The sequence below is a fragment of the Lepidochelys olivacea genome, assembly GCF_965140295.1.
Source record: "Lepidochelys olivacea isolate rLepOli2 genome assembly, chromosome: 13".
NCBI classification, from domain to species: Eukaryota; Metazoa; Chordata; order Testudines; family Cheloniidae; genus Lepidochelys; species Lepidochelys olivacea.
Genome location: NC_140423.1, coordinates 37000904 through 37021601, shown reverse-complemented (window position 1 = coordinate 37021601; position 20698 = coordinate 37000904). Strand labels below are relative to the sequence as shown.

The 20698-nt window shown below is 48.6% G+C and overlaps 1 protein-coding gene across 2 annotated transcripts; it reads right to left on the bottom strand.

Annotated features, from left to right (window-relative positions):
* Window positions 1-1002: 1002 nt before the first annotated feature.
* On the bottom strand, window positions 1003-18508 carry LOC311529762 (granzyme B-like). 2 transcript variants are annotated; one of them, XM_084645962.1, is made up of 5 exons: window positions 18088-18508; window positions 3890-4037; window positions 2996-3131; window positions 2541-2816; window positions 1003-2187 (listed from the first exon to the last, which is right to left on the bottom strand). In XM_084645962.1, exons 2-5 carry the CDS (start codon window positions 3988-3990, stop codon window positions 1984-1986), a joined length of 717 nt encoding a protein of 238 aa, XP_084502088.1. In that variant the 5' UTR covers window positions 3991-4037; window positions 18088-18508; the 3' UTR covers window positions 1003-1983. The 2 variants fall into 2 exon arrangements, with proteins under 2 accessions (XP_084502088.1, XP_084502087.1); XM_084645961.1 differs by lacking the exon at window positions 18088-18508 and adding an exon at window positions 5778-5872.
* Window positions 18509-20698: the final 2190 nt, after the last annotated feature.

Genomic DNA, 20698 nt, shown 5'->3' with positions numbered 1-20698 from the left:
ACAGTGCAAGTAGGATCAGAGGAGAGTCACAAGAATGAGTCAAGGTTCAGAAAACTTGTTTTAGAGTGAGAGACTCAGGGAGCTCATTCTGAAGCTTAACAAAAAGAAGGTTACCTGGTTCCTTGATGACAGGCTCTAAATATCTAGAGGCAATAGTTAACAATGGGCTCTTCAGTTTAGCAGAGGAAGGTCTAACGTGATCCAATGGCTGGAGGTTGACACTAGAAAAATTCAGACTGGAAATAATGTGTAAATGTTTAAGAGTGAGAGTAATTAACCATTGGAACAATTTGCCAAGAGTCCAGCACAGCTGATTTTTGAATTAAGATTGGATGCTTTTCTACAGGACCTGCTCTGGGAATTCTTGTGGGGCAGGCCTGTGACCTGTGTAAGTCAGGAGCTTAGACTAGATGATCACAATGGTCACTTCTGGCCTTGGAATCTAGGAAGCCATGAATTCTTCTCAACTGCCTCCCGCCCTGAGTGTGGGTATGAGCTGGGAGGAGGGATGTGGGTCAGAGAGACCAGATCCCCCAATCTGTGATAGCACGGTTTCCTGCAGACCCCTTGATAAGGTGTGTGTGGGGGGGGAATAATGTGTCTGATTCTCCACTCGCCTGAGCCAGCCAGTCCCCCTGCCCAGGCCAGACAGGAGCCAGCATCTCCAAAGGGGAAAGGCCCCATGTCCCATTCCCTGCCACACTGAGCCAGGCAGTCCCCACACCTCCTAGAGATGAAAGAGATGAAAACTGGTTCTGACATAGCATGGGGAGAGACACTATAGATAGATAGATATAGGATAGTTTGATGGAGGAATAGATGGAGGGGGATATATAGATGGATGGATGGGGATGGATGGATGGAGGGCTGGGGGTGGGATGGGGATAGATGGAAGGGTGGGTGGGTGTGGGTGTGGGTGAGGGTGGGATGGGGATAGATGGACGGATGGGGATTGCCTAGAGAGATAGATCAGGATAGGATAGATCGATGGATGGGGATGGGAAGAGGCAGATCAATTTCTTGTCACTAGAACTATTTCAAACCTGTCCCACTTTTGTCCCAGAAGTTGAACCTCTGGAACCTGGACAGCTGATTGCTCAGGCTGCTTTCTTCCTTGTAGTTCCCTTTCTGTCCCAGCAGGCAGGGATTCCTCCAGCCCTGAGGGGGTTAATTCCCCACTGGCACCCACCAGATCCTCATTCTGCATGAAATCACTGAACCCAGGTGTCCTGGGTCCCAGCCTAGCTCATTAACCACAAGCCCACCTTTCCCTGTAGGGGTCAATTCCCTCCTGGCCTTGGCAGATGCAGCGGCTGCTCTGGATTTCACGGCTCAGGTTAATGTGGCAGTACACAAATTACTCTTTTTTGTAACTTCATTTTATTCACTGCTGGCTACGAAGCAGGGAGCGAAATGCAGCAGGCAGCGCGGCAGGGCAGAGGAAGTGAGAAGGGGAGGATCAGCACTAATGTTTGATCTGCGGTCAGTTCAGCGTCGCCGTTGCTGAGTTCCTTTCCCACTGGCATTGCTGGCGCCGGGAACAGGTGTGTTTGGAACAGCAGGTGGCCACCCAGGGGGAACAAACCCCTGGGAAAGGCCCATTGAGGAAAGGGCAGGCTGCAGTTCCAACAGGAGTTAATAGGTCAAGGTAACGACGAGGATCTCCCATAAACCGTCACTTGACCAGCTGACACGGATGAGAGCTACCAACCACTGGGTCCTCCCCAGGGTTCAGCTCAAGTCTGTTACCTGGGAGGAAATAACCCACCTGTTTCCCCAGCAAAGAGGTAGTCTAAGGGTTGGGATTTCCAAGGAAGCTGATGGGAGCTGGCCTCAAACCTGGCTCCTAACTCCCCTAAGCTCCCTACCTTGACACTCATGACGCGGGGGGGGGGAGCTGCCTGATGGTAACAAAAGCTGGGGGAGGGGGCTCAGCCTAGGGGGGCTCTGCCCTCTGCAAAGCAGGCCCTACATCTGGGCCTCTCAAAAGGACAGAAGTGGTGCAGCTCTGGCCCGTGCAGCGATTCCCGGCTCGGCTCGGGGCTCCAGCGTCCTCATCGTCTCCTTTATCCAGGAGATGAAGGTGGAGACTCTTGTGTATACTCCAGGGGAGGCGCTGTTTTGGGATCCCCATGAAACGATGCCCTGGGCTCTTTTCCCACACACCAGGGGGCCCCCAGAGTCACCCTGCAAAATTAAACAAGCCATAGATGGAGAACAGCTCAGTGAGTCATTTCCTACTGATGTGCAGCTCAGTAACACCCCCTGGTTCAGCTGGTCCCAGTGTCACCCCACAATGTCCACACAGCTCTTCTGGCACCCCACGACCCAGCTGGTCTAAACACCACATCCACTCCCCTGTCCAGCAGGTCTCTGCCTTCCCCTGAGACAAGACCAGTTCTTTGCCCATTAATTTGTACAGCACCAAGCACAGTGGAGCCTGATCTCCTATTGGTCTCTCATAGGCCCAACTGCAACATCAAAAGCCTCATTCATAATAACGATTTATCAAGGGAGCTTGAAGCCAGAAGGAGATTTACCCTAAAAGAGGCTTTGCCCTTCTTCGGATCTCCCACACACATCATGGTGGAAGCGTCATAGTCATAGTAGGTCACATCGGGATTTTTCAGACACACGTCATCCTCCAGCACCTTCAAATTTGCCTCCTGGAGTGTGGTGGCTGGGGCTGATTCACTCTGTTTGCTGGTGCAGCCCCAGCCGGCGACACTGCATTTGGTCCCTGGCTTCTCTCTCTTGTTGGTGCGTGGCAGGGGGATGGTTTTCACCCATTTATTCAGCTTCACTGTCTCTGCCAGCTGAGCGACAAGAATGATGAACATCAATGTGAGGGTCACACTCATGGACACCCAGACACACCCTGTTCCCAGCAAAACCCGTTGACCATGTGGTCAAAGGGGACAGGGTGATGGGCTGGGGGCGGTGTCTGCAGCAGTGTGAGGTCACTAGGTGCAAGGTGATGGAATGGGGGTGGTACCTGCAACAGCATGATGTCATTGTTAGTGGTCTCACTGTCGTATTGTGGGTGGAGGATCTGGCGACACACAGGGATCTCTTGCTGGCTCCGTTCCTGTTTACTAATATTATGCGCTCCCAGCTTGACAGTGATCTTGCTGAAAAAGCCAAGCACAACCCATGGGACATCCGTTGCAGGAGTGTACATGAGGTGGGGGGTGGGCACATGTGGGTCTGATTCATGAATAATGATATGGATGGGGCAGGGCACCCTGGGGCTCTCAGGCTGTGATCATGGACTCGGCTTCTGGTCTGCAAAAATGTATACACCATTGTACACCTTGCCAATGCAGATCCCACCCCAGGGCTGGGGACTGGCTAGCTCGGAGAGGTGTGAGGGGCCGGGGGGGCTGGGGGTGGGAAATGGCACAAGTGGCCTTTCCCCTCAAGGGCAGCAGCACAAAGTGTCTCCCCCAGCCCCTTGTGCTGTCCCCCTGAGCTGCTTCATTCCCCATTGTTCTCCAGGGCTCATCTCCCCTGCACCCCAAAGAACAATCCCTGACTAGATCCAGACAGGGGCCTAAGCCCTGCTCCCCCGAGCGCAGAGCCCTGCAGAGCTGTCCTGGGGCAATGAACCCCTCCCTGCCCCGATCTGGGCAATAGGCCAGACCCCAGCTGGTGTCACTGGCAGTAGCCCCATTGACTTACCCAGTGTTGGATCTCGACCATGGTTTGCAGAGGCCCCTAGAGACACGCTGCCTCCCCCTGAGCAGATCAGACCCCTCGGCTTTGCTCTCCTAGACTGTCCTATTAACTGCTCCTTCCCTGCAACGTAGGACAGCGCCAGAGCTCCCAGCTCCCCCATCACCCACTAACGCCCGACCTGCCCCGACATCCCCAGCACAGAGGTGCTTACTCTCCCTGGCAGTGAGCGGCCGTCAGCACGAAGTTCTCCGCCACCAGGAACCCTCCGCAGTTGATAAGCTTGTTTCTGCGTTGTATATCCAGATAGGCCATGTAGGGTCTGGAGTGGGGCTTGGCATTTTTTCCTCCAATGATCTCACCTGCAGGGGGAGACCAGGTTCATCTAAAGAACCCCATCATCTCCCTGGGCTGGTCTGGGACCGAGCTCCCCATCCCGAAGGGGAGCCCCCACAGCCTCAACCCAACCCCTGTGATGCTCTCCCTGGGGGATCCCTGGGCCTGGAACCCTGCCCCCTGCTCAGCTTTCCCCCACACTGGACACCCCCTGGGGTTGACAGGAGAATCTAAATCTCTGATGTCGCTGGATGGACAATGGGTGACAAACGCACCAGGAGTGCGGCAGTAATTGCCCTGCCTTGAGTTCACAGCTTTGGGGGCCAACATCACCCCAGATTAGGCCAGAGAGCCCCCAGAAGGGGACTGGGCGAGGAATGGGACATAGGGTCTGTTGCTCGGTGCTGAACTGCTTGGTGCTGTTGTCGCTGTTTTTGCCCTTCCCAAGCTCTTCCTTATGCAGGTGATGGGTGACACTGATCGATAACAGTGCTGGGTGAGACAACATGCCCTGATCCCCTGACATTCTGTACCCCTGTGTTAAACCCATTACAGGATGTCGATACATTCTGTACAAAGCATGCCTTGTGAGGTCTGGCTCATCACATGTTTCTGCAATCTTACTGACTGAGTCGCTTTCAGTCAGTTTCTGTCCCCTATGCTGCTTCCTTTGTACTTCTGGTGTTGTGAGTGCAGTGGTTAGAGAGAAAGGGAGAGGTCACTGGGGGGAGGGGTCTGCTCTCCTTCTTATAGGTCTTTCTCTTTTTCAAAAACCATCTCCCGCTGGGATTGAGAAGACAGAAAGTCTGAGCAGACAGTAACACTGAGCTGTTTCTGTGTCGAGATGTAAATTTTTCACCCACATCTTTCCTGCCCAAGACTAGCCGCTTAAGCAGGTGATGATCCATTTGATTACACTGACACCTGGCTGAGGCATCAGCTAGCTGTTTGTCTCCAGGGAAGTGGTTTGTGGCTGCTCCCCAGACTTGAAACATGTCTGAGTAATACCATGCAATAAAATCTTATAATGTCAAGGTTCCTTCCCCACTCTGAACTCTAGGGTACAGATGTGGGGACCTGCATGAAAGACCCCCTAAGCTTATTCTTACTAGCTTAGGTTAAAAACTTCCCCAAGGTACAAACTTTGCCTTGTCCTTGAACAGTATGCTGCCACCACAAAGCTTTTTAAACAAAGAACAGGGAAAGAGACCACTTGGAGACGTCTTCCCCCAAAATATCCCCCCAAGCCCTACACCCCCTTTCTTGGGGAAGGCTTGATAATAATCCTCACCAATTGGTACAGGTGAACACAGACCCAAACCCTTGGATCTTAAGAACAATGAAAAATCAATCAGGTTCTTAAAAGAAGAATTTTAATTAAAGAAAAAGTAAAAGAATCACCTCTGTAAAATCAGGATGGTAAATACTTTACAGGGTAATCAGATTCAAAACATAGAGAATCCCTCTAGGCAAAACCTTAAGTTACAAAAAGACACAAAAACATGATATTACCCTTCCCTTAATATTTATGACAACTTTACATGCCACAAATATTTTACCAGAACAATAATGATCAGCAAATTATGAGTTTTCAGATGATAATTCACAAGGCACTCTTTGCATAAAATATATCATAGTCCTGTAAAAGTAGTGACCATATGGGTACAGATTGTCACAGACCCCCTAGATACCACCACTGACCCCAATCCCTGAGACCCCCCCATTCACCCGAATGACCCAGGGGCCCTAATCCCAGCTGTACTTACCAGCCCAGGCCCTGGGGGGCAGGAGAAAGGCCATGGGGAGCAGGAGCAAGATCTGGGCCTGCATGTTTGGAGTCAGTGCAGGGATGGTGAATCTGCCTCAGGCCTGCAGGCTTTATAGACTCAGCTTGGGGGTATCGGGGGGGCAGGAAACCTCAGTGTCACCCACACACTCATCTAAATGCAGAGCTCAGGCATCTCAATTTCCAACCACAGCCAACTACACGGGCTGGGAGGAAGGACACGCTGTGCGTGAGCCGGTGATCCTGTACAGCTGGCTGGATCCTGCATGGCTGGGTCCCTGCTCAGCTGGATGGATGATGCACCACTGGATGGAGAAGACAGCGCTGGGTAGATCTGCAGCTCAAACTCACTTGGCTCCATCCTTGCTCAGCTCCTTGCCCGTGTCTCTGCTATGGGGGCTACGAGTGACAGCGACTGATCTCAGTGTCTGGTAGGAATGTGGATCTTTCTCATATTGGCCCAGCTGTGAGCTGGGTGGGTCTGGGCAGACCAGCCATTTCTGGCAACCCCCCCCCCCACCCTTTTGGGAGTCTGTGACCTCGTGAAGAGGATGTGGCAGCATCTGTGATGTTGTACAGCTGGAAGCGACGACTGCAGCACCAGAGGGGAAGTGACACAGCAGAGCCAGCGATATAACCCAGGTGTCCTGGCTCCCAGCCATCTACCCTTCCCCCACTCTAACTGCTAGACTCCACAACCCTCCCAGAGCCAGGGATGGGGCACCGGAGACTTTGCTCCCAACCCCCTCCTCTTCCCCTTCTCTAAATATTAGACCCCACTCCCCTCACAGAGCCAGGGCTAGAACCCAGGAGTTCTGGGGCCGGCACCAGTGTTCCCTCTCATTTTTCCCACTCCTCTGAGGAATAAATTTTCTTATGTGGACCAGTGTGGAGGTGAGGTGTGACACGACCCTGTGTGACACATCACCTTCAGACTGGTGCACATAACAACATTCATGTGGCGGGGTGGGGGGGTTCTGAGTGTGGGAGGGGGCTCAGGCCTGAGGCAGAGGGTTGGGGTGCATGGGTGTGAGGGCTCTGACTGTGGGTGCCGGCTCTGGGGTGGGGCTGGGGATGAGCGGTTTGGGGTGAAGGACGGTGCTCTGTGGCTAACGCAAGGAGAGAGGACTCCCCCCAGCTCTCTCTTTACAGAAGCACCTGGGGGGGAGAGGCACCTCCCTCCACCATGGCAGGTCCAGGGCGGGGGCTGCAGGAAAGGCGCCCCTCTCCCGGACCTGGCAGGTTCCAGCTGGGGCTGGGTTGGAACAAGGGGAGGGTCGCAGATCCTGGTGCCCCGGCCGCAGTAGCTCCGGGCTGCCCTGGCCGCGGCTGAGTTCAGGCCAGGGTAAGGGCGCCCTGGCCTCGGCTGGGTTCGGGTCGCGGCAGTGTTGCAGCCAGGGGAGGGCCACCCCATCAGTGGCAGGTCCAGGGCGGGGCTGGGTTACAGCCACCCCTCCCCCACCCATGGCATGTTGGAGGACCAGCTAGGTTGGCGCCCGGGGAGAGGCGGCTCTCCCCTGGCTGCGGCATGTCCCCAGGCAGGTTCCTTGAGCACCTGCGCAGCGCTAAATAGATGGCTGCATGGCTGCGCAGCTTACAGGGAACTTAGGGACTCCTGGCTCCCAGCCCTCTGTGACCCCATTGGTGCCAACAAGCAAAGTGTTTACTGTCCTTCACAAGCCACTCCGGTCTCAGACCAGACAAACTCACTACACCTAAGACACCACTTCCCTGGGCTTTAGTGGATGTGAGGGCTTTACTGATAGCTGGAAACTTGTCAAGTCTCATGCTCACTGTAAGCTGTGTGTATAGATGGCTAACATCCTTACCCTGACACCTACGGTTAATGGTCTTGGGGTGACCATCCAGGGAATCTCATGGCTTGGGGATGGCCCATTCATGCAGGAGTGAGCTGTCATCCCCCTCCCTCTCCCCACACAGCTAGCCAGTGGTGGACCACACCATGTGACACAGACGGACCCAGGCAGCTGGCATTAACTGAGAACTAACAAACCCATAGCTGGAGACCAGACTTTTCACCTGTGTGTTTGTTTCATCCAAAATAGAGATGAGTCTTACAAGAAAGCATTTACTGTTCAGACTCTATGAAATGCTCAGAAGTACCTCCCTGCATCTATCTCACATTCAATGTCTGTGTTCCAACACATTCCATAAGGAAATATGCACACTTTGATTTATAACACCAAAATGTTTGCTCTGAACATGAGAACCCAAGCATTGGAATTTTCCCTCCACCCCACACCCCACACATCCGGAAGGACTATCAGAATCAGGTGGGCTATCACGGGCCTTAACATTAAAAAGGATTTTTGAATGGACTTCTTGTTGATGGGAAATGCTGCCTGCAAAAAAGTACTGTGGGCTTGGATGCTGAAGGAAGTAAATAAAAGGAAGCCACTGGACAATTTTTTAACCAACACAGACTCTTTCCTTGATTGTGTCTTTCTAGGCATCGAGTGAAGTCTTCTGCAACAATTCCTATTCATAGGGAAATTCTGTGCCAGAAAAAAAAGTGCCAAAAATTAAAATTTCGGCACACCATATTTTAAAATTCTGCAAAATTTTGTATATTTTATTTGTCAAAATAAAGCAATATAATCATGCCAATTTCAATTATTTTGGTAATTTATTTCAAAATATCTGTCAGCCAGGAGGTCTTTAAAAATACAGACCAAAAAAAAAAAAAGATTCTGGTCTTTTTATTTTTTCAGCAAGTGAATTCCTTGCTAGACATATTAACATGGAACGTTCCCCCCACACAGAAAATACATAGAGCAACAGAAGCGCTGCAGTTCTGTCGTTTGCCCACAAAAGGCCACTGTGGCAACAGACCAGCCAGCTGCATTCCTGCTGCTGGGTTTCTGAAGCCACAGAGGCCCTGGTAGGCAGAAGGTGGATCTGAAGCACTTCTTCGGTGGAAATATGTTTTCTGCTGGGGTGAGGTGTGGGAAATTACGTGGGACACATCACAGATATGAAGAATTCCCTCAGGAATAAATTCCCAATTAACCATGACATCTTTCTGGTTAAATTCCTATGGCCGATTTGGCTCATAATTATTTTCAGCTTTAGGAAATTGGCCCTTTAAAAGCACCACGCATTCCTGTCATTGGGCTGGACTTTGCTCTGATTGCACATTATAAATGTGATCAAGCCGTGATCATCCGTACCTAAGGTATCATTAATTTCTAGTTCTGCGATCATAGAATCACAGAATCATAGAATCTCAGGGTTGGAAGGGACCTCAGGAGGTCATCTAGTCCAACCCCCTGCTCAAAGCAGAACCAATCCCCAATTAAATCATCCCAGCCAGGGCTTTGTCAAGCCTGACCTTAAAAACTTCTAAGGAAGGAGATTCTACCACCTCCCTAGGTAACGCATTCCAGTGTTTCACCACCCTCCTAGTGAAAAAGTTTTTCCTAATATCCAACCTAAACCTCCCCTACTGCAACTTGAGACCATTACTCCTTGTCCTGTACTCTTCTACCACTGAGAATAGTCTAGAACCATCTTCTCTGGAACCACCTCTCAGGTAGTTGAAAGCAGCTATCAAATCCCCCCTCATTCTTCTCTTCTGCAGACTAAACAATCCCAGTTCCCTCAGCCTCTCCTCATAAGTCATGTGTTCCAGACCCCTAAACATTTTTGTTGCCCTTCGCTGGACTCTCTCCAATTTATCCACATCCTTCTTGTAGTGTGGGGCCCAAAACTGGACACAGTACTCCAGATGAGGCCTCACCAATGTCGAATAGAGGGGGACGATCAAGTCCCTCGATCTGCTCGCTATGCCCCTACTTATACATCCCAAAATGCCATTGGCCTTCTTGGCAACAAGGGCACACTGCTGACTCATATCCAGCTTCTCGTCCACTGTCACCCCAGGTCCTTTTCCGCAGAACTGCTCTCAATTCCTCTTTATTTGGCATGACAAGGGCCAGGACAAAATTCCCTCATGGGCAACAATTTTTGAGTTAGGAAATCACCATCTATAATACTTATTAATTCTGAGGACGTTTTAGTGCTGGCAGTACATACTCTCCAGAAAATGCACTCCAATTAAAGTCTCCTACGAAGAAGTAGTTTTTTTAATACATGTTATAGATAAGTGCAGGAGGAACCATTCATCCTCTCCCATCTTCTCTGTATCAGACACCAACTAATATGCCCTCTTGTGCTTTATCAGCTAGGACATTGAGCCATAAGCATTCAGGATCATTTTCTTCCAAGGTATCAGTGACTTAGAAACAGGTGGTATCAGTTTCAACATAGAGTGCCTCTCCCCTTTTGTCCACTTCATCCTTCCGGAATAGGTTATAAGCATTGATTTTGACCGTCCAGTCATGGGAATCATCTCACCAGGTTCTAGTCATATGAACTAGACCAAATCATGGTCATAGATGAGCAGTTCCAATTCCTCATGTTTGTTCAAAAGGATCCTTATATTGAGGTACAGGAAAGTCAAGAATTTTTTCTCATTGCGTCCTTGGGTTCCTTGATTAATTTTGTTCTCAATTTTGTGCTGGGAGCTCATTACTTTCCTCTTTTTACCTACCCCTTTGACTATTAGTTTAACCCCCTCTTAACTCCTTTAGCCAGATTGTGCCCAGGGAGATTGGTCCCCCTTCTCTGGAAGTGGGGGCCATTAAAGCTCTGCAGCCCCATAGACCTGGGAGACCAGGTCAATGGCTTGGAGTACAACATAAAATCCTCATTGATAAAGTTTGCAGATGACACAAAAATTGGGGGAGTGGTAAATAATAAAGAGGACAGATCCCTGATACAGAGACATCTTGATCCTGTGATAAACTGGGCACAAGCAAATAATGTGTTTAAATACGGGTAAACGGAAATGTATACAGTGACACGACACCCCTCATTCTTCATAGAGATATTATTATGATATGATTATAACATAGTTATGATGTATTTTATGCAAGATAAGGCATGTGAGGTGTCAATGGAAAAGTTATGATTTGCTGAATATGATTATCCTATTTGTATGCGTGTATCATTTCTGTATCTGAAGTTATGAATACTGACTATGAATCTGTATCTCACATGTAGTTACACCTGAGTAATGCCCACAAGGCAAAAGGCTCTCAGTCTAGATGGCTGGTTGGGAAGGCCCCTTCAGGTTAATAAGCATTAGGAAGAAACAATAAGCTTAAAACGAAACCTACTTCCCACCTGGGGAGCCTTCCAGAAGATGCAACAGAGAGTCTGCGAGCAATTCTCTGCTGTGACATTACAGGGACATGTGACCAGGTCACCTGATGCCGGACTTCATCTTGTGATGTCAGGATTTTTCCACTGACTGGTGTGGGAACCAAGCTTTGAGACAAAGGGTTCCCGCCATATGCAAAATAAGGCAATATATAAGTATATAAGGCAGAGGATTGACATCATTGTGGTTCTTCACTGACTCCCCACCCAAAAAGACTCCTGGAAACACCTGAGGAACAAAGACTGAACTGGGGGAAGTGCTGGACCCAAGCTAAAAGGATTTTTAGCCTATTAATGGAACACCTGGGGATTCCAAGCTGTAAGTAAGTGCAGCTGGCCCCTTAAGGATTTGCAGCCTGCTTGTATAATCACTTAGGGTGAGAATTTGATATTCATAGATGATCTATGCAGTATATTAAGCTTAGTTTTTTGTTTCTTTACTAGATAATCTGCTTTGATCTGCTTGCTAGCCCTTATATTCATTTAAAGTCTATCTTTTGTAGTTAATAAACTTGTTTTTGCTTTGTCTAAAACCAGTGTGTGGGAACCATACAACAGGGGCAGAAAGCTGTTCTATATTCCTCTCCACATTGAGGGAGGGGGCAAATTTCATGAGCTTACACTGTACAGTTCCCTGTGCAGTGCAAGATGGCATAATTTTGGCTTTACATTCCAGAGGGGGTGTGTGCTTGTTTAGCTGGGATGTTCCCTAGCTGGAGCCTTCCCGTGCAATAGCTGGTCAGAGCAACTGCATATAACTGCAGATGTGCATGTCCCTACCTGTACATGTGCTGGTGAAAGTGCAGGATGGAGCCTGGAGAGAGCTTGGCAGGCTGGTCACTTCAGTACGGTATATGAGAGAGCCCAGGCTGGAGGGTCAGAGGGGCTCAGTGGTACCCCAATTCCAGGTGTCACCCCAGGCGGGAAGGAAACCCGTCAAATATACATGTAGGAGTAAAGTTTGCCATCTATACTTAGAGGTTGGTGGACTCTATCTTGGGAAGCCAGGACTTGGAAAAAGGATTTGAGTTCTTGGTAACTAATCAGCTGAATGTGAGCTCCCTGTGGGATACTGGGCCAAAAGAGCTAATGTGATCTTGGGATGTACAAAGAGGGGAATCTCGAGTAGGAGCTGAGAGGTTATTTTATCTCTCTATGTGGCACTGATGCAACTGCTGCTGGGATGCCATGTCCAGTTGTGGTATCCACAGTTCAAGTAGGAGGCTGAAAAAATGGAGAGGGATCAGAGAAGAGCCACAAGAATGATTCAAGTTTAGAAAACCTGCCTTAGAGTAAGCCAGACAAATCCAGACTGGCAATATTGTGTAACATTTTTAACAGTGGGAGTAATTAACCATTGGAACAATTTACCAAGAGTCATGGGCCATCGCTGGCTATTTTTGAATCAAAGTTGGATGTTGATTGAACAGATCTTCTCTAGAAATAACTGTGGAGCAATTCTCTGGCCTTTGCTTAGGGTTGCCAATTTTCCCAACTGGATGCCATTTGCAGCAATCAGTCCAGTTGGGAAAGTTGGCAAATAGTGTCCAGACCTAGGCAGAATCATGCTTCACATTGTACTGATGGGGAAACTGAGGCCCAGGGAGATTGTTTGTAAACCTGCCTAAGGGATTTGGATGCTCATCAGCAGTTCCATGGAAATCTCTGTCCACAAAAATCCTGGGCAGATCTGGGAACTGGTCCCAGATTTCTTGTGTCCCAGCCCTGTGCCTTAGCTCTGCAGCTGGCCTCCCTGTCTGGGGCATAGACTGGCAGAAGGGACCCAAAGGCGCCTCTGGGGGCTGCGTCACACAATACCTTGGGCTGGTCTGAGAGCCCCAGCTGTATTCAGGGTTGGATTTGCCACCCCTAGAAGCAGGGGTTTGGAACTCCCCACACACACCGCTGCAGGCAGTGGAGGTTCACCCACCACTTTTATCTTTTAAGCACCCCACCATCTAGAGCCCCTCCACCCACAGACCCTCCACTGCCCAGCATCCATCGCACAGGCCCACCACAACTTCCCAGTGCCCCACACAGACTCCCCAGTGCCCAGCACCCCTCACTGCTCAGAGACCCCCCACAATCTGCCCCAGAGACCCTCTCTCAAGCACTCAGCGGCTTCACTGGGAAATGACTCTGTCTGCCGGGCTGAGCGAAGTCTGCATGTAGCCGTCTTCCCCTCAGCCCCACCTCTGCCCCCAGCCAGACCTGGGAGCAGCAAAATTTGAATTTTTAGGTGCCCCTAGAATGCTGGCACCCCAGGCACCTGTCAGGGTTCCCTCCCCACTCTGAACTCTGGGGTACAGATGTGGGAACCCACATGCATGACACCCCCTAAGCTTATTCCTACCACCTTAGGTTAAAAACTTCCCCAAGGCACAAATCCTTCCTTTTCCTTGGATGGGTACTGCTGCCACCACCAAGCGAGTTAGACAAAGATTCAGGCAAAGGACCATTTGGAGTTCCCGTTTCCCTAAAATATCCCCCCAAACCCCTTCACCCCCTTTCCCGGGGAGGCTTGAGAATAATCTACCAACCAAATAGGTAAACCAGGTGAGCACAGACCAGACCCTTGGGTTTTTTAGGACACTAAAAACCAATCAGATTCTTAAAAACAGAACTTTATTATAAAGAAAAGAAAAGTAAAGAAGCACCTCCGTAAAATGAGAATGGAAGATAATTTTACAGGGTAATCAGGTTGAAAACACATAGGATTCCCCTCTAGGCAAAACTTTAAAGTTACAAAAAACAGTGATAAACTTCCCTCTTAGCACAGGGAAAATTCACAAGCTAAAACAAAAGATACTCTAACACATTTCCTTGCTATTACTTACTATTTCTGTAAGTTTACATGTATCATTCAATAGGAGCTAGATTACTTGCTCGATCTCTCTCTTTCTCTATGAGAGAACACACACAAAGAGACAAAGCAAAAACCTTCTCCCCACAGATTTGAAAGTATCTTCTCCCCTTATTGGGCCTTTTGGTCAAATGCCAACCAGGTTATCTGAGCTTCTTAACCCTTTACAGGTAAAGGAGGGATTTTATGCTACCCTTAGCTGTATGTTTATGACACATGCCTACTGTGCTTAATGGGAAATCCAGCCCTGGTCACACTCAGGAGAGGCTGCAGGGTTTGCTACAGGTGCTTGGCCCCAGCAGGATCAGCAGGAAGACCCTCATTGCAGCCCACAACTCCGCTACCGGGTGAAGGCCCTGCTTCCCACAGACCCCATTCCCCCTCACCCCTTGGACACTGGGCCCCTTGGAGCAGGAGAAAGGTTTCTTCCTTGCTCTGGTGTCCACCAGGCCTGGCTGCAGATGTGATTAACCCTATCTCCTCCGTACTACAGGTGTAAGAAACACCCCTGGGCTTTTCTGCACTGAGATACTCAGACCCATCAATTGCAAGACTAGGAGGGACTATGGTGACAGTCAAACCTGGCCCCCAGGACATCCCAGAGCCAGAACCCACCCAGCGACTCCTGCCTCCACCACGGCCCCAGGTCAGTTGTTCCCATGGCTCCATGTTTAATGTTTGCACATTTTAGTCCCAGCCAGACCCTTTTCTGACTCCAGCTCCTGGCTGTTGGGTCTTGTCCTGCCTTGGCCAGTGAGTGTGAGGATATAGATATTCAGGACTGTCTGTAAAGGCCTAGACTCTAAGAATTTAGGTGTATTCTTATCACTTAGCTAGTTACAGAGGTATAAAAGAAAGAATCAAAATCACTGTCTGCCAGTGTAAGGGCCTTCTCTTACGGTGACAGTCTGAGGCCCTGTGCTTAGGCTAAGGCCTTTGGCTAAGTAACAGAGGCAGCCATAAGCTGGGAAGCGACCGGTCACCTCCTCACATTCCAAACTAGTCACATTGAAAGAAGGTGCTATTGGGCTGTTAGGATACAATCCTGTCCTGATAGTGCCTGTCACCTCCAGAGAAAGGGACGTGCCTCGAAGATGTAAAAGGAAACTTAGTTTGATAGCATCCTGTCTGGCAAGAACTCACTTAGCAATAGCTAGGATGTGAAATCCTCATTTCTGTGTTTGTTGTATCACTGTAGTCCCCATTTTCCTATTGTTTGTCTGTATAATCTCTGTCTGGTTCTGTGATTGTTCCTGTCTGCTGTATAATTAATTTTGCTGGGTGTAAACTAATTAAGGTGGTGGGATATAATTGGTTACATAATCATGTTACAATATGTTAGGATTGGTTAGTTAAATTTCAGGAAAATGATTGGTTAAGGTATAGCTAAGCAGAACTCAAGTTTTACTATATAGTCTGCAGTCAATCAGGAAGTGTGTGTGTGGTGGGGGAATGGGAATCATGTTTAGCTAAAGAGGGAAATGGGAACAGGGAATGGGGGCGGGGGGGAAATTGGAATCATGTTTGGCTAAGGGTAGGAATGGGAACAGGGCCACAGATAAGATTCTGTGGTGTCAGAGCTGGGAAGGGGGAAACTAAGGAAGGAAACTGGAATCATGCTTGCTGGAAGTTCACCCCAATAAACATCGAATTGTTTGCACCTTTGGACTTCGGGTATTGTTGCTCTCTGTTCATGCGAGAAGGACCAGGGAAGTAAGTGGGTGAAGGAATAAGCCCCCTAACAGTGAGGTTGAAGAACCCTCTGCTCTCAGAAACCCCCACCCCATGGAGGTGCCTATAGATGGGGGCTGAGTCCCCTCTTTGCCTCCAGTACCCTCAGGAGATTGCTCTTCTTGGAGCTCTCCCCACCAGGAAGGGTCTCCAGATGTCAGCTCTCTAGAGATCTGCCCTAGCTCTGCCTGCAGTGCCGGGCTGGAGGGCAGAGACACTGGGTGGGTTCTGGCTCTGGGGTGTCCAGGTGGGTAAGTCTGGAAGGTCAGCATTGTCCCTCCTTGCTTTGAAGTCTATGTGTCTGGGAATCTAGGTGCAGAATAGTCCAGAGGTTTCCTTACACTGGTAGCTGGAGGGGGAGCAATGTTAACCACATCCTCAGCCAGGGGTATTGGGAAGCAGTGTCAGCTACATTGCGGGGGCATCATTAGCCACTGTCCCCAGCCAGTTTGTTTAGGCAACAGAGCAGAAAGGAAACCTTTCCCCCATTGTGGGTGCGGCTGTGACCTGACAATTTCCCACTGGGTGTCTCTGCACCTGGCCCAACCAGGATGGGGGTTTCCAAGCAGCAGGGTACATGCCCCTGTAGTTGGCAGGTTCTGCCCTCCCCTCCCCTCACCTGGTCCATATAACCCCCAGGGCTGAGGTAGAGTCTCCGTTCATGTCCCTGGATGGTTCCAACGATGCAGCTCTTGACCCTGGTCCTGCTTCCCCCGGCCTTTCCCCTGTCCCCCGACTGAGAACTGTTCAGGGAGGGGAGCCTTGGGAGCAAATCATGCCTCTCGGATGGACCAATCAGAAGCTGTTCTACAGCTATGTCATAACACAAATTCTTCCTGAACCAATCATATCATACCAAGATTTTAAAACAAGAGCCCTCCACCTCCCTCCATCCCTCTCCCCTCCCCCAGCTGTTAAGCTTTATAAAGGGAGGATGTCACATCCAAGAACATTTCAAAAGAAATGTGTAACTGCGTGAAGGAGTATGCTAAATACCCCCACGTTCTCCCTTGTTATTTGAAGCTGTTATCTACTGCGATAAAATGTTCATTAGCATGCTTTTATAAGACAAAAACTATCGCTTTGTGAAACTCAGAGATAGCCTGTCTGAAGAAACCCCCCTTCCTCCATTTAACACTTTTGCAAAGCCCAGGAATTCTTTTCTTATCATGAAATAACATAACTGCATGTCAGGAATATTAGCTGGTTTTATACTGGATGACACTAAGAAAACAGCTTAAACAAAAATTAGCTACGTTTTTCAAATTTAAAAGGAAAACCTTGTATTTTCTCCTCCCCCCCCTCCCCCTTCTAACTGTTTTGAAGATAAGTATTTTCTTTGGCTAACAGTGAAAATATAGATACTCCTTTTAACAAAAGATGTTTTATTTCCCTCAAAAAATACACCAACTTGCTTTAGATTTATACGAAACAGTGAATGTCCTATTCCCAGCACTGACAGTAAAAGTTTAAAGGAGAAAAATTATGTAGCAACAGGTCCCCCTTCCTTTTTGTGCCTAGAAGACAACAGTGAGAAGGAAGTAGATAAAACTCCCTTCTAATTGTTTTGAAGATAAGCTCCTTTCTTAATTCTTTGGCTAAGAGTGAATACAAAGATACATCTTTTAAGAAAAGATGTTCTACTTCTCTCAAAAAACACTGGCTTGCTTTTTAAACTTTTGCCCAAAGGAAAAATTCTGTAAAGAAATTATACAACTTTTTACAACCAGAGGCCCCGCTTCTAAAATAAAGATAATGACCGACAACTCCAGGGTTAAAAACCCCAACCCTCAGAAAGACCCCAAGCCATAAAATGACTTTAGCTAAAAACTTTGTAAAGCGTGAAAGTCCCATTCCCAGCATTGACAATAAAAGTTCAAAAGAACCTATATTAGCAGGTTCGTACAGTGGATGGTGCTAAGAAAGCAGCTTATACAAAAAGTCGCTCCTTTTTTCAAATAAAAAAGGAAACCCTTGTATTTTACAACAAAGAGATGCATCTCCTAAGATAAACGCCCACCCTGGTTATCTGAGGAAACACAAGCCTTCAGTAAACCATAAAAACCAGTGTTGTATGAGCTGTAAGGTAACCAGGTGTCTTTTTTAGCAGTATTTTGTAGAAGTTCAGTGACATAAAAATGTTCACGATACACTTGCCTAGCCTTTGAAAAATAGTGTTTTTCAAGCACCAAACCAGGAGCCGAGTAGAAGCTGAAACCTGTCGCAAGTGAGGGGCGTTTACATAACGTTTTTCAATACAAAACGAAGAGTTAGCATGCAGTCAGGGCAATTTGAAGCAGCATGCTTTTTAAAAAGGCTCCAAACTTTTGCAGCAAAAACACAGGCTTAAATTGAAATAACCGAAGCCTAAAAAGATGCTAAGTTAACTCAGTTTCCATAACTAAATAATGATCGTCTCTGTGACACAAAGATCTCAGTCTAACTGCCTTACCTGATAAGATCAACCCAGCTGGATAGAAAGCTGGCTCGATTGTTGGGCTCAACGGGTAGTGATCAACGGCTCAATGTCTAGTTGGCAGCCAGTATCAAGTGGAGTGCCCCAGGAGTCGGTCCCACCACCTTAATTAGGCTCGAGCATTGTCACTTTCCCCAGACGGTGACGATGCTGATCCTGATCCTGCTGCCCACGGCCTTTCTCCTGCCCCCTGGGGCTGGGGCTGGTGAGTGCGGGAGCATCAGGGATCATGGGGAGTGGAGCCGGGAGCTTTCTGGGCTGTTTGCAAATCCCAGATCCTCCGCAGAGTCAGATACATCTGCCAGGGTGATCGCTGGCTCCCAGGACCCGGCTAGGGAAGGGTTTGGAGGTGGGAGTGAAGGCTGGGTGGTGGAGCTGGTACTGAGATAATGGCCCCGAGAGACACACAGAGAGACAGAGAGCAGGAGAGAGACACTGGGGTATCTCAAGTGGGGGCTGGGAGCCAAGACGCCTGGGTTCTATCCCCTGCTTCGGAGTAGGGTCAGGGCCGTCCCTAACCATACACAAAGTACGCAGCTGCGTGCTGTCCAGCCCCTGCTCCGCCTCTTCCCCATGGCCCCCGCCCCTCCTCCGCCCCAGCCCCGCCCCCACTCCCCTGAGGACTGCAGCAGGGTCAGGCCTGCACTCACCGGTGGCGGGAAGTTCCCCCCTTCTCCCCTGCCCACCCCACGGAGGCCTGGGGCTGCGTAGGGCCCCAGAATGGCTAGTGAGTAGGGTCTGAGTAGGGTCTAGTCATTAGACCAGGGCTGGGGCTGGGAGTCAGGACTCCTGGGTTCTAGCTCATTCTTCCTTTGTCTGTGCTGTCATTTTAAATCGAAGTTCTTTAGGGAAGGGACTGACTTTCCCTGAGGGTCTGCGCAGCACCCGGCAGAACGGGGCCCTCCTCTGGGTTGGTGGCACCATATGCAAATAACAGCACCAGACTATCAAAACAGCCTCCTTCATATGGACGTCAAACTAACATCCATGAGTCGTCTGTTAAAACGTTCAGATGTGAGCTGCACACAAACTTGTATGGCTTTAATTAACCTGATTTTAAACCACATCTGTAGTTCAACTGGGTCAGCTCTGCCTGTGGCTGCCCTGATATTGATTTAAACCTGGCCAAAGCATCGGAAACTTCCCAGGGGCCAGTTAACCTCAGAGAACCAGCCTTCAACCCATACAAGTGTCTCAGGACGTGCATTTGCACAAGGTTAAAACAAACCATGCAGTCTGGCAATTCCTAAGTCCTACATCCCTCTGATGGTTAGAGACCCTCTCACTTCCACCTCCATCTATCCCTGCCCAGTTTATCCCCATTTGTTCTTCTGCCTACGTTGTCCTTCAGCTTCACCAGCTCTTCCCTGCCCCTCCTGTCACCTCCACCCTGATGTCTTTACACCAATTGTCTAGCTTTGACTTCATCCACGTGGGCTGAGACGTGTTCAGAGTTGGTCAGAAAAGTTTTTCCCTGGGAAATTTCAACTTTTCATTGAAAACCCCCAAAGTAATTTGTTTTTCGAGTATTTTTTTTTATTTTTTCAAAAGATATATAGAGACAGTGAGAAAACAAAAACAAACAGCAAAATATACATAAATTTCTCATAATGCATAAACACCTCATAAGGTATTAAGTATTTGCTACCTCACCTTAGCTAGGCTTCAAATATTTAGTTATCTATAATATGAATGGTTAGAATATCAATCCCTTATTGTATTCCACAATTTACAAACAAAATATGCGTTATAAAAATCCCGCTAGTTAAAGAAAAGTTATTAAAGTAAGATAAAGGCTAGAAGCAAAATTCAAATGAGAGGGATAGATACAGGGAGTGGAAGGAAGTGGGTAGGGAAGTGGGGTGGTGAAGTGGACCCATGCATTTGACAGGATGATCAGATACTTCCAGGAAAGCATCTCATATCTCTAACAACTTCTCTTGGGAATCTCTGTAACAGTCAATAGCTCTTTCCCTTGGCAGCCAAGCTGAGGATGTCTACGCTCTAATCTTTGATTGTTGGTTGTTTTTTGGATTTCCGTTTTGGCGGTACTTGCTTTTCACTGCTGTTAGTGCTCTGCTTAGCCAAAGTCTTTCTGTTTTATTCTGCTTCCAGTTAACACCCACTAGGTTGAAAATTACAGGTTTAATTTTATTTGATGGGGGGAAAAAAACACCGTCCCCTTCAGTTCTGCCCAAAGCCTACTGGTCTATGACTTCTATATGGGTGAAGTCAGCACCTTCTGTGTCACAGCTGATTTAGCAGCATGTGCATTGAACAGTTGAAGAGGGGTCCAATGCATCCTCCATAGGATTTCCTGTGGAATTCATCTTAAATGAGGCTCCAAGGAACAGTTTGGAGCACTGGCTAAAGTTTGTTTCCATTTGGTTAGCAGAAAATAATTGGTCTTGTTCCTCCTCCCAATGCTTTTTTAGAGGATCAGTGTTTCGTTCAAATTTGCTGGCTAGCTGTGCATATAATGTTGCCATAGGTCTCGGCAATCTAGGTAACATTTGGAGAAATGACAGCAGTAAAGGGTCAGGGATGGTGATGGCATCAGAGCTAAACGGATGAGGAACAGCATGTT

Coding starts and splice junctions, on each gene's coding strand:
- LOC311529762 (XM_084645961.1), bottom strand. CDS start 5,841: ATGCAGGCCCAGATCTTGCTCCTGCTCCCCATGGCCTTTCTCCTGCCC. Junction 4,038..5,777: donor GCCCCCCAGGGCCTGGGCTG/GTAAGTACAGCT, acceptor CTCCCCCTGCAG/GTGAGATCATTGGAGGAAAA. Junction 2,817..2,995: donor ATGACATCATGCTGTTGCAG/GTACCACCCCCA, acceptor CTTGTCGCTCAG/CTGGCAGAGACAGTGAAGCT.